Below are 16,725 nucleotides of genomic sequence, written 5' to 3' on the forward strand. Positions count from 1 at the left end.
CTTGGTGAAAATACAATGTATATCAATGCTAAAAACACTCTGCAATAAATACAATAGAAATGCAACTAAAAAAGAACAAAAAACCCCACCTGTCAGTCTGTGGAAGAAGGAAAAATCATACCAAATATAGACTAGTTTTAGCTATAGACAAAGCTCTTAGAATTTGGCAGAGTCGGAAATCTAATAAAGAGATTGTGTTAAGTACAAACTGCACCTGTTATCTATATGGTGCGGTTTAAAGTCTGAAGCAACGGGGTCATGCTACATTATGGTGTATGATATAGAAGCAATGCTTTTACTTCCATTAATGCAGCCAGTTTTAATGCACCAGAGGTTTAACAGATGTAGTGTTGGGGGGGACATCCTGTGTGCTCTGGACTCCAGTACAACACAACGTTTTGGTAAAAATATGATCGGTTTAGAGAAACTGAACCTATGTGCAAAAAAATAGAATACATACTGTACAAAGCACCATTACAAAACTTTACATCTAAAAATTAAATCTGAAACACAACTGAGTACTGTATATCTGAATCCTACAAAATAGTCACTATATTTAAAAAACATTCATTTCTGAAAAGGAAGCATGGAAATGTGAGGTGACATCTCTCTTATAACCATTTAATGCATCTCTCTTAACCACTTAATGCAAATTTAGGATGGATGAAAAAACCATGTAGGAAGAGGGACAAGCTGGAAATAAATATTCACATTTAAATCTGGGTTGAAAATCCAAAGGTCTTAACATAATATTGGGTTTAGCACTTGTCGACGGGAAAAGTGGCATGGCCGTGGGACTACACTCAATGGGTCTAGAGAAGCTTCTGACAGGTTGTGTGATTTAAAGCATTTTAATGGTTATGCAGATAAGAAGGCACTCAGGAGACCCGATATTCAATTTGCATCAGTCTGCTCAGCGTAGCAGTCAAAGCAATATGCAGAAATGTTCGTGGTTTGCCTATTAGAATCAGATTTTGCAAAGTTAGCCCTGTAATGACGGAAGAATTTCTGGACACAATGTGTTTAAAGCAGGACGACAATGAAATTGCTCTCAAGTTTTGATCTCAGACCCGACTCGAGTCCGCCTTATCAAAACCCTGTAACGCAAACTCCTTCCCGGAGACCTGTCAGTGCGGTCTGTCACAGGCTCTCGTTAATCGTTCTGTGGTTATTAGGCTACATCTCCTTATGAAATAATACAAGATATTGTAAGATGAGCAGTGGAGGCCACAACATTCAGCACAATCTGATGCAGAACAAGAGGCATCTTCCCATGAGGTAAGGGCGAGGCTATCATCTTGGATCAAGTGATAATTTTTCAGAGAAGGAAGTACACAGCTGACAAGCAGCAAGTAAGGCCTGGTACAAAACATGGTTAACAAGAAGCCCTACATCAACCTGTGCACAGGTAGAATGACAACTCCTGAAAGATATGCAGAACAGTAGCCGCGCACGGCTGTGGATATGGAAACCAGTATTCTACCAGCTTTTAATTTAAGACAACAGTAGAGAGAAATCAACGCAATGCTATTCCTGAAACCTGAAAGAACAGTGGAAGCAGATGGATCTGCTCCGATAGAAAGGATCGTATCTGCCAGCCTAGAGCCAGAGCAGATTCCCTAACTGGGGCTTAGGCTTGCATTCCAAAATCCGCCTTAAGTCTACTCGGAGCAATCAATGTAGACTTACAGTTCTGCTGCAGTCCATGAGCAAAGGAAGACGAAGTCAGACTTAGCTATTCCAAATGCTGGACCATCTAATCCTAAACAGACCACCAGTCACCATTTTTTATTTATTTATACTATGGCTAATTTGTGTAATTGCTTCATAATTCAATACGACGTAGGAGCGAGGCTTTTTCGGAACCAATGCAACAGATGGAAATGATCGTTCACCCTCGCCTCTCCCACTTCTACATCTTGAGCCTACAAGACTGGTTGTTAACGTACAACCTGCCGGGTTCAAGTCAGAGCAGGCTACACACGTCTACATCTAGCGAATGTCCTTTTGACTTAACTTGCTTTCTCTTATCCCAATTTTAGACAAGGGAAAAGGCCATCTCCAAGAAAACCTTCAAGATAAGCAGGGCTGCCCTAATAGTTTTCAATCTGTTGCCTCCATATACGTGGCACACTTGATTGATCATTCACACAGAAAAAGTGGGTGGTTTTAGATGGTTACTTGTGATTAATTACTACCATATGCCTTGCTGTTGTTTGTCATTCCTTGCTTTTGCACGAACAACTGTGCTGACAGTTCGCTAGACGTTCTCAATGTTGTTCAGCGAGAGCTAGTTTGCACATGCAAGTTCCGCTTTCCTCTCCACACAGTTGGGTACATAAAACTAGGAAGAAATATCTGTGCTTGCCAGCGTACCAGAAACAGCCAGCAATGATTTCAGCAAGAGAAGCTGCACTTTTCACAGCAACTAAACACACTATTGCAAAGAGAAGTGTACTTATGAGCTATCCCCAAGTTACAAGCTCAACCACTTTAGTTATTGATATATATAATTCCTTGCATGACTGTCAATTAACTGTGCAATATATTTCATCTAAACGTGCCCCTTTTATTTTAACTATTTTGCATATATTTACCCTCAATGCAAGGATGATTTCTGGGGTGCTCCAGTCAGCTATTTATTAGAGCACATCACAAAATGTACAGAAGCTCTGCTTTTTAAGTCCATTGCATCACTATTTTTTCCCTTAGTTGTAGCTAGCACAAACCCATATGTCACACGCCATTTAAAATAAAGACGTTATAACCTGATAATATTGTTTTGCAACGACTAATATACAATGCAGATTCACTGTATCGGAACAGAAAAACTTTGGTTGGTATGACATCCACAGAGAGTTTTGAAAAATGAACTGACGACCTGGCAGAAGGCTGTTGATATCATCAACATACATTTAGGAGTTTACAAAATGCAGCAAGTTCCATTTAAAATGGAAAGCAAATAAAAAAAAACTCAAGTATTGACTTTTTACAAAAACGCTCATTTTAAAAAATGCTAGATGCTTTAAAAAAGGGGGTTTCCACGTTTACCACAAAGTACTGTACCAAATACAGTGCAAGTTAACTCTGACTAGGATTCTGCTAAAGAAACTGGACCAGAGAAAAACAGGAGCCAAAACCTGTAATTCATGCTTGAGAAATATAAAAATCCTTATATAAGTAACATTGAAGTTTAACTCATAACAGAGAATTAAATCATTCACTATAAGAAAACACAGTTTGTACGTTAAGTGGCCTTAATTTAAAAGGGTTATGGTTTGCTTAGCCAATTATATGAAAAAATTAGAATAATCAAAATATTTTATTTAAAAAAATAGCAGGTATAGATGCTGTTCAGTATCACATGTTTACTTAAGTAGGCTGGAACGTGACTTGTACCGACAGCTATATCTTGGACCTGTGAGAATAGAAATCAGGTAAGCAAATAGATCAGATCACCTTTTACAAAAATAGTAGTCGTCTTTTTGAGAGAAGAATACTGCTGTTGAAAGGAAGGAAAAGTCAGCATTCTGTATATTCAAGATACTTGTTTTTAATAGCAGCTGAATGATTCCTTGGCAGGAGCCACAGGACATTTTCTTGAATGAAGAACTCCAAAAATTGTCCTTTCCCTCATATCGTCCTAAAGTAGAAAAGGGAGTGGGGGGGAAAAGTTTCCTATATTTCAAGCATTTAACTGTGTCATGGCTGAGGAGAGGATTTTCTGCTTGACGGAGTATAAATACAGTCCCAGGTAAGTCTGCAAATGTTCATTCCACAGCAAACCCACATGTTTCTTCAATGGCGGTTAGCAGCTTTTCATAGAGCTTCTCATAGCTTTCATAAGGAGGAATGTCTATTCGATTGAAGCTGCACGCAAAGAACAAAAGCTTTAATAGGCTTTCAATAATATATACACACTGAATTTATGCTGAATGGCAGTAATAAGTAATATACTTCAAGCAGGCTGCTACAGTTAAAAGAACACAGTTACCTCCCCCACTGCTAACATTGTCTTCTAAATAGAACTATGCCCATGTTGATCCGTTTTGACAAAGAATTAAAAACACACATGGTGTTGTAAGTAATGAATGGATAAAGACTGCTGGAAAAAAAACAGTTTCCCACAAAAACGTAGCACAGAGAATCTACTGATGACTAGGCTACGACGTGCAGAAAGAAAAATCATAAATGCTTATTTCTTTCTTCTAATGGTTTTGATGATATGCTAATTATATGCAGGTAGATTATTCATAGTAAGCTATTTCTGAAGCTGGATTATTAATGAATTTCTTCTCTAATTAGTGGCAAATTCAATATTCTCCATGTAGAAAAGAAAGAGCAAAGTAATGCATCTATAAAGCTTACCAAGTGTGAGCTTTTGGCAGGTTATTTGTGCTAGCATCAATCTGGTGAATTGTGAATAGTCTTGGACCAGCAGCACCTGCAAATGGATCAGAAATTGGGCATTACTGTCCAGTACTTTGGAGCACAATCAAAACATGTAAAAGACTGGCCAGAGAAGCAAGCTTTGGAAGGTGACAGGCAAAGCAGCATCCATGGAGTGTGACCTGTACATCTCCAATTTGATACGTGCCGATTTAAGCCTTTCTAGAACATATTAGAAAAGTGAATACTAGAAACCATATACCCCTAACCTTCCATTCCTTTCAGTAAGTAAAAACAATGGCTCTGATACACAGACACGCAAAGGGCTTTTGACTGCCCCTTACCATGTTACAAGAAAATAAGGGACCAGCAGCCTCAAAAATAAGGGATCAGCAGCCAAAATAAGGGACCAACAATTACTTTGATGAAATACATATTCTGTTGCGTGCAAATGGCTTTACTGTAGATACCTATTAGGTCCATAAATTACAATATAGCATATATTCAACACAAAAAACCAGCAACAATTTGTTGTTGACAAAGGACAGCTGGACATAGAAAGGGCCCCATTACCTTCAGTAGCTTATTTAAGGGACATCATCAATAAGGGACAGCAGCGGGACATGGCGCTGGGATAAGGGACTGTCCCGCCAAATAAGGGACGCTTGACAGTTATGCTGTAAGGTAGGCTATCTTAAGAGGCCTTCTGAATTGAGCGTCATATGCTGCCAAGTCTTATAACAGCCAGAAAATCACACAGAGCCAGAAACAACAGTTATCAATATATTTATGATAAAATGCTGCAGTAGTCAGACTAGTAGATGCATTTGGAAAACCAGTGCATCGGGCATACCAGACAAAAACACACACAAGCCTACAGATTTAAGACTTTTGACGGAAAGTCATAGCTATGCATTTCATAATGTATTCTGAATATACCACAAATGTTACAAGATTGAAAAAGCAGTAACTGAAAAAAGGAATTGGATTGTGGACAGCGATTCAAAAGAAATTTGCTTTTGTGCTTTTTTTTTTTTAACCTTGTAATGCTTTGAAACCCTGCAGAGGTACTCTGGATGACCCAGTCACAAACTGCAGTAATCGGGCTCTCCTTTCTTCATCAAAGAGCTCCACGGCTTTCCAAAACCACTTCACAATGTTGCTGTCTGGCGTGCAGTGTTTTAACCTGGTGTTGGCCTTCCAGTCATTAACATCTATCTTCCCAAGGCCACAAATGATGAGCTGTTCATAACGGTACAAATATCAGTCAGTGGAGGACTGCATGCAGTCAATACACCCCACCCCCACCCCCGCAAAACTGCTACAAATAGAAAGTTATCCCTCTAAATGACAAAACTTTTCTTTTTCTTTTCTTTTTAAAAAAACTTTTGTTATATGAAATGTTGGCCAGTAGGAATGACAAGTCAGTTTAAGCTTGCAAAGTACATAACCCTAGTTTTCTAAGTGGAATAGCAAACAAGATAGTCAGCTTCATCTGTGCATTATAGAAGTCTTAGAAATAAGAAACAGATTTCACCGAAGGTGAGCAGCGAACAGATGCTGATCCACAGCAAGCCCTTGCTATCCAGCCCCCTTTTGGCTTATATGCAGGTTTCTTGGGCTGGTTTTTCCTTCTCCCACACATTCTATTCCCCTACAACTTTCTGACCCGACAGCCATGCATCTCCATCATCCCTTCCCGGAAAGAGGGTGGGAGGGGGTATTATAGCGTGCAACAGTTAAAAGGGTTGAGATGAGTGGTTGGGAGCAAGGGCAGCAAAGGGAGAAAGGCAGCCTAGCCAAGAATAAGGTCTTCATGGGTTTTGTATAGGGGAAATGGATGTATCCATGTGCCATTATCACCCCATCTCTCATGCACCGTGAATTCCCCTCCTGCCCCAACCAGGAGCAAAGCATATCAAAGTCTTGTGTGTGTTTGCCTCTCTCACATGCCCTGCTTGGCTGGCACACATGCACAGGACAGTAAAAACAAGAGGTGTGGGTTTGTGCCTCTCTCCTGTCCGATTATTGTCTTCCGAAGCAACTACTCTATTCCGAACTTAAAAATGGAAAGTGTAATGCTGGTGGTCAACAAAAGACGTTTAAAGACTCTCTCAAGACAAATCTAAAAAAAATGTAGTATAAACACCAACACCTGGAAAACACTGGCCTATGAGCGCTCCAGACGGAGAGCAGCCTTTACCAAAGGTGTCATGGACTTTTGAAGATGCTCAAACTCAGGACAAAAGGGAGGAATGAGCTAAGAGCATGCTTGGCAAATCCTCACCGTGATCAACTCCTGCCCGGAAACCTATGTCCCCACTGTGGAAGGACGTGTGGATCCAGAATTGGCCTCCAGTCACTTACAGACTCACTGTTAAGACCGTGTGCATGGAAGACAATCATACTCGGCTACGAGTGATCGCCGAAGAAGAAGAGGGCAATGAAAGAGTTCCCATGGGTGTCTTGCATGTTCTGTGCTATCTTCAGCAAATGGAACTAATAGCAGGGTGGCTCAGACACCCTCCCCAATATGTTCTCTACAGGAAATAGAATATGTTTATCTATGGTTACCAGAAAATACTTTCCTACAGAGACACATTTTAGTTTCCAAGATATCCTTTGACTCACACCGCACAATTTAGGTTTTCTTCTGCCCAACCATTAAGAACTACAAAATTTTACTATTTCAACTTTTATCATCCAGCACTTATTGTATAATATTAAGAATCTGTTTCTTAAAGGAATTGTAAAACACTCAAAATAATGCTAAGGGTAATAAAAAATAGCCCTCCAAAGTATGTGATGTATTCTATCAAAAATAGCATTTTAAAGTCATTAACTAGCAAGACAAGAGTATTATTAAGAAGCCTGTCTACAAAATGTAAAGAAAAAAGGAATCCCAACCCTTTGGTGATTTGGTATGTTAACCATGGTTAAAATTACCGTATTTTTCGTCCATAGGACACTCTGTCCCATAGGACGCACCTAGTTTTTTGGGGGGGAAATTCCCTTTATTTCCCCCCCAAAACCAGGTCGGGGAAACCGAACCAGGTCGAGGAACAGCGGGATGGCGGCGCTGCGCCTCCCTGCAGTCCCCTGAGCTTGTGGTGCGCACCAACCCCTCTCGCTCTCCAACCTTCAGGGAAAGCCTGCATTTGCCCCATAGAACGCACCCAGATTTCCCCTTCATTTTTGGAGAGGAAAAAGTGCGTCCTATAGGGCGAAAAATACGGTACTGCAAATCCTCCATCCCTAGAAGCATTGGGGATCAACTTTGCATACGCAAAATTTAAGAAGAATGCTTTTTTTCTTGTTACAATTGATGACCTAGCATATCATTAATGTACTGACCTCTAGCTCCTTCTCATCAAATGTCTTCAGCAGATGTTGTGGGATTACTTCATTAAATCCCTTCTGCAGAGCCAGAAACTGAGCTTCAATCCCTCGTAAAAATCGCCAGTTTACATAAAGCCTGCAATAAATTACAAGTCCTATTTGCAAAGGAGTGTCTTCCCACTCAACAACTTAGATGCTTGATCCCAAGCTGCAAACATTACTACAAACTATTCAACCAAGCATCTACATAGACAGACTAGAGGCTGTGCAAATGTTGTTGGAATAGTTGGACTAAAACTCCCATCAACCCCAGCCAGCGTAGTCAGAGATAGAGGGAGTTATAGTTCAGCAACATCTGCAGGGCCAAAGTTAAGCAGCCATTAACATGACAAAGTCGCTCTATTAATTTAAGCATACCGTATTACCCTCTGCACAGAGCACTGTAACAGAAACTTTTTGGGGTTTTTTAAGACTATAGTTTTTGATACCTGACATATTCCTTTTTACTCTCCTCTGTGACAGGAATGCTTTTGCCATTAGGTTTCAGTTCATGTTGTATAATTTCACCGTACGCATTATGTTCCACACAAAATGTATGGTCCAAGACTCCGGTAGTATCGTTCTCACTGAAGTAGAGAAAGCAAAATTATATGAATTCTAAACGTCTCAGGCATACCTAACCATACATCCTATAGCCTGCCATTAAAAAAATATATAAATAAAATTGCTTATACTGCCTCTATGAATCCAATACTTTGGAGGGTGTGTATTCTTTAACATAAAAGTACCCCAAAATTATTTTATTCCATGATAAAAATCCCCTCTGATTACAAAGCTTGTGGAATGCTCAAGGGAAGTAACAAGGGAAGACAGACCCTATGTGCCAGGACACAACTAAGAAGAACGTTCTATAGAAGACTATGGCTGGTTCCCGAGCCAGTCCTATGCAAAATACACACACATACCTCAAGTCACCCCATCGTGGCTCAGATTGCCTAACACTGGCAGGCTTCCCCAATGGGGCTACCAAATGTGTCACGTTACATCTGTCCCAGTCTTTCTAATAATGATTTGGATTAGAAGACTTAAGTTCCCATGGCTTACCTATAGTTCCCCCCCCCCAGCAAAAATTCTATTCACAGCCTGCCCATTTATAGCAAATGAATTAAAGCAGAATACAACCATTCTAAATAATAAACATCATTTCAAAGAGATCAGTACATACAGTATCCATACTAAGCTGTTGTGAAGATCTGGGTCAACCAATTCCATGTCATCCAACGTAATTGGCTTTCCTAGCAACTGCTTGTAAAAAGGCAATGTGAAGCCCCCATCAATATAATGTCCGTGAAACACAGCCATCCCCATGATCCGTCCAACAAAATGGAAGTAGGATAAGTGTTCCTAGAATTGAAGGAAAAAATGAACTCATGCTGGGGTTCATGGCTTGATTCCAAAACTGATAAAGCATTCAGATTTTTCAACAAGAACCTTTTCTTTAGTATGCAGTAAGATTTACTTAAAAGTTACAATGAAGAGTCCAAAAAATAAAATAAAAAGCTTTAAAATATGTTAAGGTGCCTGCTTCACTTCCATCAAGACTATCTATCTATCTATCTATCTATCTATCTGAGACTGTACAGTCCCTATTGCAGGATTTGCTGTGCTGCATAACAATACTGGCTAGTGAGCAAGGGTGCAGCCCCTAGTGTTGTATAAACTTCCACTTTCACTTGAAAACACTTCCTCTAAACAGCTATTCTTAGGATTACAACACTTCCTCTTATATTTGACCTCAAAGTTTCCTGCTACAACTTAACACCTTTATTTCTTGTCTAAGGTTTAACAAACCTGCAGCATTCATTAATTTTCATGATTATACCCTGCACTTCAAAGCAAAAAAAAAAAAGGGAACTCCCAAAGCAGTTTCTATCTGTTCTAAAAAAGAACTTGAACATCACTAAAGTAATTCAGATTTGCATAAAGCTAGCACACCAAAACTATTAAAAAGGAACTGCTGGCCACAAACATGGGGTACATTTCCATACCGGGTTAACAGCAGAATCTGGGTTTATCTGTAGTGTATAGATGTCATCACGCGAATACTGGAAGAGGCCATAATACGGATTCAGCATTTCATGGGAGAGCAAATAGAGCCATTCCCTGAAGAAAAGAAAACATTTTAAGGGTCAAACACTGTTAAACTGATGCAGAAAAACACAGGTCTTCAGTGATAAATAATTTCTTAATCAATGACAACAGGATGTGGTAATGGGAAAACCATTTATTCACAACTGTCTCATAAGCACATTTTCAGAATTTCTTGTTTCAGTTTCTCTCAACTATGCATCTTGCAGACCTGTCCAATCTCTTTAGTTGCATATGTCAAAAGCTGTGTGCTGTATAACTGCACTAGCTATGCACAGTAATCGGTTGTGTGCCCTTTATTAACAGGGTGTTGAAGATGAGCTTGAATTTGGGGGGGGGATTTGAGGGGGCAAAAAGAAAGGAAGCAACTATTTCCGTACCTTGCACCAAGAAAAAAAAGATGTAAAACAAAGAACCACACAGGGAAGGAAGCAGTGACAAAGAAAAACTTATATAGAACGTGACTTACCCTCCAATAGGGTTGCCATATTTTAAAAAGTAAAAGCCAGGACATCCCCAGAATTGTTGAGCTTGCTTTTTTTAAAGGAAACCCCAAAGCTGTGGAGCTTGTTTTTTAGACAAACCCCAAAGTTTGGCATGATGGTAACTAGAGCCCCTGTTTTGCATGCAAAAGTTCTCTAGTTCAATCCCTAGTGTCTCTGGTGACTGGAGAGCCCTGGTCCAAAACCCTGGAGAGCTACTGCCTATCTGTATAGACCAGTGGTAGTAGGATTGCCATATTTCAAAAAGTAAAAACCAGGACACCCCGAAAGTCATTGAGCTTTTATTTAAAAAAAAAATTAAAAGAAAAAACGCCAAGATACCCACTATTTTCCGATTGACTTGCCTAAGATCCAGGACAAAGCGACACATTTTGGGAACCACCACCCCCTGAGGCATCAATTCCGCCTTTGAAATCCTGGAAATGTCTGGGGAAATGTCCGGACATATGGGAGACCAACTTTCTGATGTTCCTGAGATGAAAATCAGGATGCGTGTCTTTTGGTGCCGTGTTCCCACGCAAGCCGGAGCATGGTGCCAAAAGGCACATCCCTTTGTGTGCCATGCCACTGCACGAGTCAGCTGGCTGCTTCCCCTGCCGCAGCCACTACCTGGCAGTTGCTTGCTCCCTTACCTCTCTGCTCGCTTCCTCCGCCTGCGCCGCACCTCAGGCCGCCATGACAGTGGGGCAGCAGAGGGGCCAATAAGAGGGTTGCGCACATCCACTCCAGCAGGGCCGGGCCTGAGAAGGCAGCGAGAAAAGGTCTGGGTGTGCCACACCACACCTTAGCTTGCTTCCTACTACAGTGGTACCTCAGGTTAAGAACTTAATTTGTTCCGGAGGTCCATTCTTATCCTGAAACTGTTCTTAACCTGAGGTACCACTTTAGCTAATGGGGCCTTCCGCTGCCACCGCTGCGCAATTTCTGTTCTCATCCTGAAACAAAGTTCTTAACCCAAGGTACTATTTCTGGGTTAGCGGAGTCTGTAACTGAAGCGTATGTAACCCAAGGTACCACTGTATAAGATACCCTTGCAGGACCACTGCAATTGCAAGCACCGGTTCATCCTCCTCCTTCAGCTCCATGGTGGCGCTGGAGGGGGGAAATGGGACATCCCAGAATCAAATCAGAAACCAGGGGGACTTCTGAAATTCCAGGAATGTGCCAGGGGAATCGGGACACTTGAAGGTTATGGCATGATTCAAGCAGGGGTGAAAAGACAATGTTTTTTTAGATAAAGGGAGCCATTGTTGTCTTTCATTTATTAACAAAACATACAGATTTGCAAATGTACAAGAAGGAAAAAGAATAAAAAATATGTAAAGAAAGTTTTTAAGATCATTGTTCCAATCATAAACAAAGTTGGAGTATCTATATATTGTTAAATGTGAAACTTAAGAGCTTAATTGACATTCTAATTCACAGTTCTTTTGGAAGGCTTTAAATTAACTGAATACAGACCTTCTACTGTTTCAGCATAGTGTGAATAGAACTCTGATTGTGATATATATATAGCACCTTAGAGACCAACTAAGTTTGTTCTGGGTATAAGCTTTCGTGTGCATGCACACTTCTTCAGATACCTTCTTCAGATTGTGATAGTCACACTGAATGCAGTTTAATGCACTGTACTGAACAGATATTAACAGTATGCTGAAATATACCCATTACCTGAAGGACTATTACTTTAAAAGCTTAAAATTTAAAGTGCTAAATAAATTTGCTCCAGTTGGTAAATATTGGTATAGCTAACAGCAAAAAAATTCACAGAATTTCACAGCGCTTCTGAGATTTACTTTCCTGGCACGGGTCACTAAAGCTCATTGCCAACAGGCCAGCTTATGCCAAATGGAATTGATGGCAGACTCCTCAGATCACCCGAGAGAACACTCCTCTGCTTCTGGTCTTTGGAATTGATAAGTAACTGAACTACAAGCATTTGTTCAACTATTAGGTGTCCATAATGAAAGCTGGAGGTAAACGCAGGTGCTTTGGAATTTAAGGAGAGGGAGGCTCATATCCTGCCAGTGGAGTTAGGGGGAGAAAAGAGAGAAAAGGCCCACTGGTGATGTTACAAGAAACCCAATAAAAACATCTGCTGGGAACCTCTGAGCAGCGAAGTTGAGGGCAGATATTGAAGAATAAAAACTACCCCTGAGTGGCAGTCTTAACATATCCGGATGTAAAAAAAAAGAATTCCATTCAAACAATGTGATAAGAAATGCACCAGAAATCTGAAATTAATTGCCAACCTTCATCCCTGTTACCCTACGTGCTTTGAGGCCGTTTTTGGCAAACCATTTCCACCTGCCCTAAACCAGACATCAGGTGTGGGGCTGAGAAGGGAAGGCCTTGGCTGAAGAGGGCTTTGTGGGCACTGAAAAGGAATAGTCTGTGAAGGAATAGAATTTTATGTCATTTTGTGGTGGGCTTCTGGTTGGAAAACCTGGGCTGCAAAATGGTTACTTTTGGCTTTAAAGAGTTTTGTGCATATGGGAATCAAAAGTTCAAGGAGAGTTAAAAGTGCCAAGGGGTATCTTGCTCACATCTGCACAGAAGGGTCAAAGATTTATCCTGACAATTAAGGGGGAATGGAAACACAACTGAAACACTCCTCTCCTCCTGATTCGCTAACACATTTGGTGGAGAAGTGAAAATATTGTGCGCAAGTCAAGCTAGGAAACAGCCTAGTTGGTCAAAAGGTTGCGGAGTCGGAAACTTCAAGAACGAGAGTTGAGAAGCTGCAAGTGAGAAAAGGGCCGAAACGTTGAAAAAATGTTAAGGGAGCAGAGTTGGATACTATAGGAGAGAACTACGAAGGGATGCAGAAGCTCAATTAAGGGATGCAAATTGATGAGTATTGGCTTAGATACGGAAACATTATAGAAGAGGTATAGCAGGATGCATATGTTTGAGCTTATGGATAGCTATTCAAACTGTAAAACTAGTTCCCTCCTACTAAAGACATCCACTTGGTGGCAGTGGTGAAGAAAAAGGAGGGGTTGGTGCTTGGGTGATTTGCTTCCCTTCGTTCTCATGTTCCAGGCTGTAGCTTGTGCTCTTTCGCACAGTCCCTTTTGTGAACAGAAAAGCCACAGCACACTAAAAACACTCCACATTATATTGTTTCACAATCAGGGGTCAGAGCCTACTTGCATTGCTGATTCTGAAAATGTAGTGTTGCACTCCCCAGCCCTCTTCTGTTACTTGGAATTGCGGCAACTGAATGTTTAGTCCAAACACACAGCAGAAAAGATCTCATGGTATGCAGCAAGCAGGGAAAGGTCATTCCCGTTTCCTTGTTTGTTTGAAGCATACACGAACCTTCCTTCTTGCAAGAAATTATTAACACAGAATGCAATTCTTAACATTGCAAACCTTTTTTAAAAAAATTAAAAATTGCAAACCTTCTGTTCTCTAATCTATACTAACTAGATGGGAAAAAATCACAACATATTGGAGCCAAGATTCCATTCCGGGAGTGGAAGACGACCACCATTCACAGAACAGTTTTATCCAGCCTGTTACCTTGAAACGGATATGCTCAACAGAGTTGACAAAGCTCTAACATAATCCATTAAACCCTTACATACAACAATTGATTTCCCCATTATTAATCATATTTTACCATTTGCAGTATGTTGAGTGTTGGCAGATAACATGCCTTGAGTCTCAAGGTCAGTAGGACCATAAATTACTTCCGACCATAGCGAGGTTCTTCTGAGAGTAAGAAAAATTGTGGCTCATTTTCTAAGAGTAAATATATACTAATGCATTCATTCCTGTAGCCATGTTGGTCTGCCATAGTCAAAACAAAATAAAAAAATTCCTTCCAGTAGCACCTTAAAGACCAACTAAGTTAGTTCTTGGTATGAGCTTTCGTGTGCATGCACACTTCTTCAGATACACTGAAACAGAGGGGTATTACTCATTCCCACCACCCTTCTGAGTAATACCCCCTCCCCACCTTCTCACTATATAGAAGGGTCTGGTGACTTCTGTTTCAGTGTATCTGAAGAAGTGTGCATGCACACGAAAGCTCATACCAAGAACTAACTTAGTTGGTCTTTAAGGTGCTACTGGAAGGAATTTTTTTATTTTGCATTCATTCCTGACAATCAAAATAAGGGGTTGGGCTTTGAATACAGGCTACTGCTAGAGATGAATGAACTTGGGGAGCCAGGATAGGGGTAGGGAGAGAACCAGCACGCCTGTTTTTCCCTCTCTCCCCAGACTTGCCATATATTGCTGAGCTCTGCTGTTGTCAGGGCCTTCAGATCAATCTCCAAGTATCAGAATTTATTTCAACAGCAACTCTGGATGCTGCTTGATCCTGGTTTAGGAGGCAGACCTAAGGCATTTTAGGTTGCACATTATTATTTACCTGGCAACTCCTCCATAGTCAAGGCCTTCTTCCCCACGAAATTTTATCATTAATCTCTTCCACAGGTCTTTGGGCCTCATCTTCATGACTTGTCTGTAAGACTCCTGGAATTACACCAGATAATACATTTAACAAAATTATCATAGTCCTTACTCTGATGTTCCTCTGCTCATGATTCTAAAGAAAGAAAAAATCAGAGAATCCAAAACTTACAGCAGGTGGCATCATAATATATAAGCAGACATGTGAGGATCTTTTGTCATTGCTACATGCACTTAAAAATGCCTTTTAACCTGCAGGGGTATCTTGCCCATTTTCTTGCGCAGCTTACATGAATTACTAATGTTTTGAGATTATTCTGGGTGTACTTGAAAAGTAGTTTGGCATAATACGTTTGTGGTGAGAAGGTTTTCACAATCCCTGCTGAATGAGAACACAAGAAGCAATCCTGGTCCAACATGGCTGGACGTTTATTCCTTACAGCCACAAGAAAAGGGGGCAGTTCATACATCAGTGCACCGAAACCATCTCAAGTTTGTGCAGCCTGATTCTATGCCTGTAAAATTCAGGTGCTTGCTTTATATCATGAATAGGCAAACTCAGGCCCAGGGGCCGGATCTGGCCCAATCGCCTTCTAAATCCAACCCATGGGCAGTCTGGCCTTCAGCATGTTTTTACATGAGTAGAATGTGTGCTTTTATTTAAAATGCATCTCTGGGTTATTTGTGGGGCATAGGAATTCGTTCATTCCCCCCCCCAAAAAAAATAGTCCAGCCCCCCACAAGGTCTGAGGGACAGTGGACTGGCCCCCTGCTGAAAAAGTTTGCAGACCCCTGCTTTAAATTATAGATTGTGCTTCCAAGAAAGCATGTATAGGACTGCAGCCTTAGATTTAGTAAAATGATGCCTGACGATACACGAATAAGATTCAGCCTCCTCACTTTATCACATTGCTCACCATGAAATCTCAAAAAATGTGCTGTAGTTCAGACGTTTCCACATAATCTTTGTCCATTCACATTGCCAAAAAAAGCAAGAACCATCCCGGCGGCAGGATGTTCCCCCGCATTATTTAACACCTAAGATAACTCTACCGAAAGTTACCTCAAAAATTTCTTCCCTGGAGACTTCTATGCGGCAGTGTCCAGCTTGGGGCTGCTGCTGGGATAGCTCCTGTCTCAGAATCTTGAGTTTCTGCACAAGGTCCCGCTTATACCTGGGCACAGTCAGGCACTCGGCCTCATCTGGAAGCTGGCAAAGCGATACTACCTGCTGCTGCTGCTGCTGTTGATGATCCTTAAGTTGGTTCTGGCGACTGAAAAGAATGGCAGCTGCTGTCAGTAATTCAAGACTTCCCATTATTCCTCCCCCCCAATAAATTAATATGCCTTTCAACCAACATTTTGAGGCAAGTGTAACAATGGTTTCTATGTGAGTGTCCTGCTTTTCCACTAATGTTTCCTAAAGGAGACTAAGAACATATCCATCTGTCTGTCTTGATCGTTTTCAACCAGCTTTGAGGGGTTTTGAACATTTCTGCTAAGCAGATTGCAGCACCATATTGACAACCCGCTGCTCAAAACCTCTTTCATATTTGTTTTGCATGTTTTATTGTTGTTCATGTGAATGTTCAGGGTTAGGTCGAGGCACAGCCAATTTAAATTTGATACAACCTTACATTTTAAAGAAGAATTTGCTTACAAAAACGCTTGTACAGAACATTTGACAAAGATTGTACCTGGGCTAGTCAGGACCATAGGATTGTAGGCAGAATGGTAAGGTGAAAAGGGAAACAGATTGACATGCACCCAACAGACACAAATAAATGGCTATTTTTTATTAGCTGTTCTAAAAAAATGTATTGAAGTGAAGTTCAGGTTGGAACTGGGGAAGGCGGGGAAGCTTTATAAAAAATATTTTCTACGTAAATGTTCCTGGAGATTTGTCATGCCAAATTTTGCT

General features: G+C 40.8%; 1 protein-coding gene across 1 annotated transcript in view; it reads right to left on the reverse strand.

Annotated features, from left to right (window-relative positions):
• Positions 1-2,548: 2,548 nt before the first annotated feature.
• The window catches only part of SMURF2 (SMAD specific E3 ubiquitin protein ligase 2), a 71,957-nt gene continuing 57,780 nt past the window's right edge, over positions 2,549-16,725 (reverse strand). Inside the window, exons 11-19 of the mRNA XM_081899660.1 lie at positions 15,868-16,078; positions 14,764-14,867; positions 9,777-9,891; positions 8,954-9,132; positions 8,217-8,354; positions 7,744-7,864; positions 5,430-5,631; positions 4,369-4,444; positions 2,549-3,870 (exon numbers count right to left, since the gene is read on the reverse strand). Coding sequence (XP_081755786.1) covers positions 3,771-3,870; positions 4,369-4,444; positions 5,430-5,631; positions 7,744-7,864; positions 8,217-8,354; positions 8,954-9,132; positions 9,777-9,891; positions 14,764-14,867; positions 15,868-16,078 — 1,246 coding nt within the window. The 3' untranslated portion in view covers positions 2,549-3,770. The remainder of the gene's footprint in view (positions 3,871-4,368; positions 4,445-5,429; positions 5,632-7,743; positions 7,865-8,216; positions 8,355-8,953; positions 9,133-9,776; positions 9,892-14,763; positions 14,868-15,867; positions 16,079-16,725) is intronic.

This window comes from Podarcis melisellensis (genome assembly GCF_964234715.1).
Source record: "Podarcis melisellensis genome assembly, chromosome: 2".
Taxonomy (NCBI): domain Eukaryota; kingdom Metazoa; phylum Chordata; class Lepidosauria; order Squamata; family Lacertidae; genus Podarcis; species Podarcis melisellensis.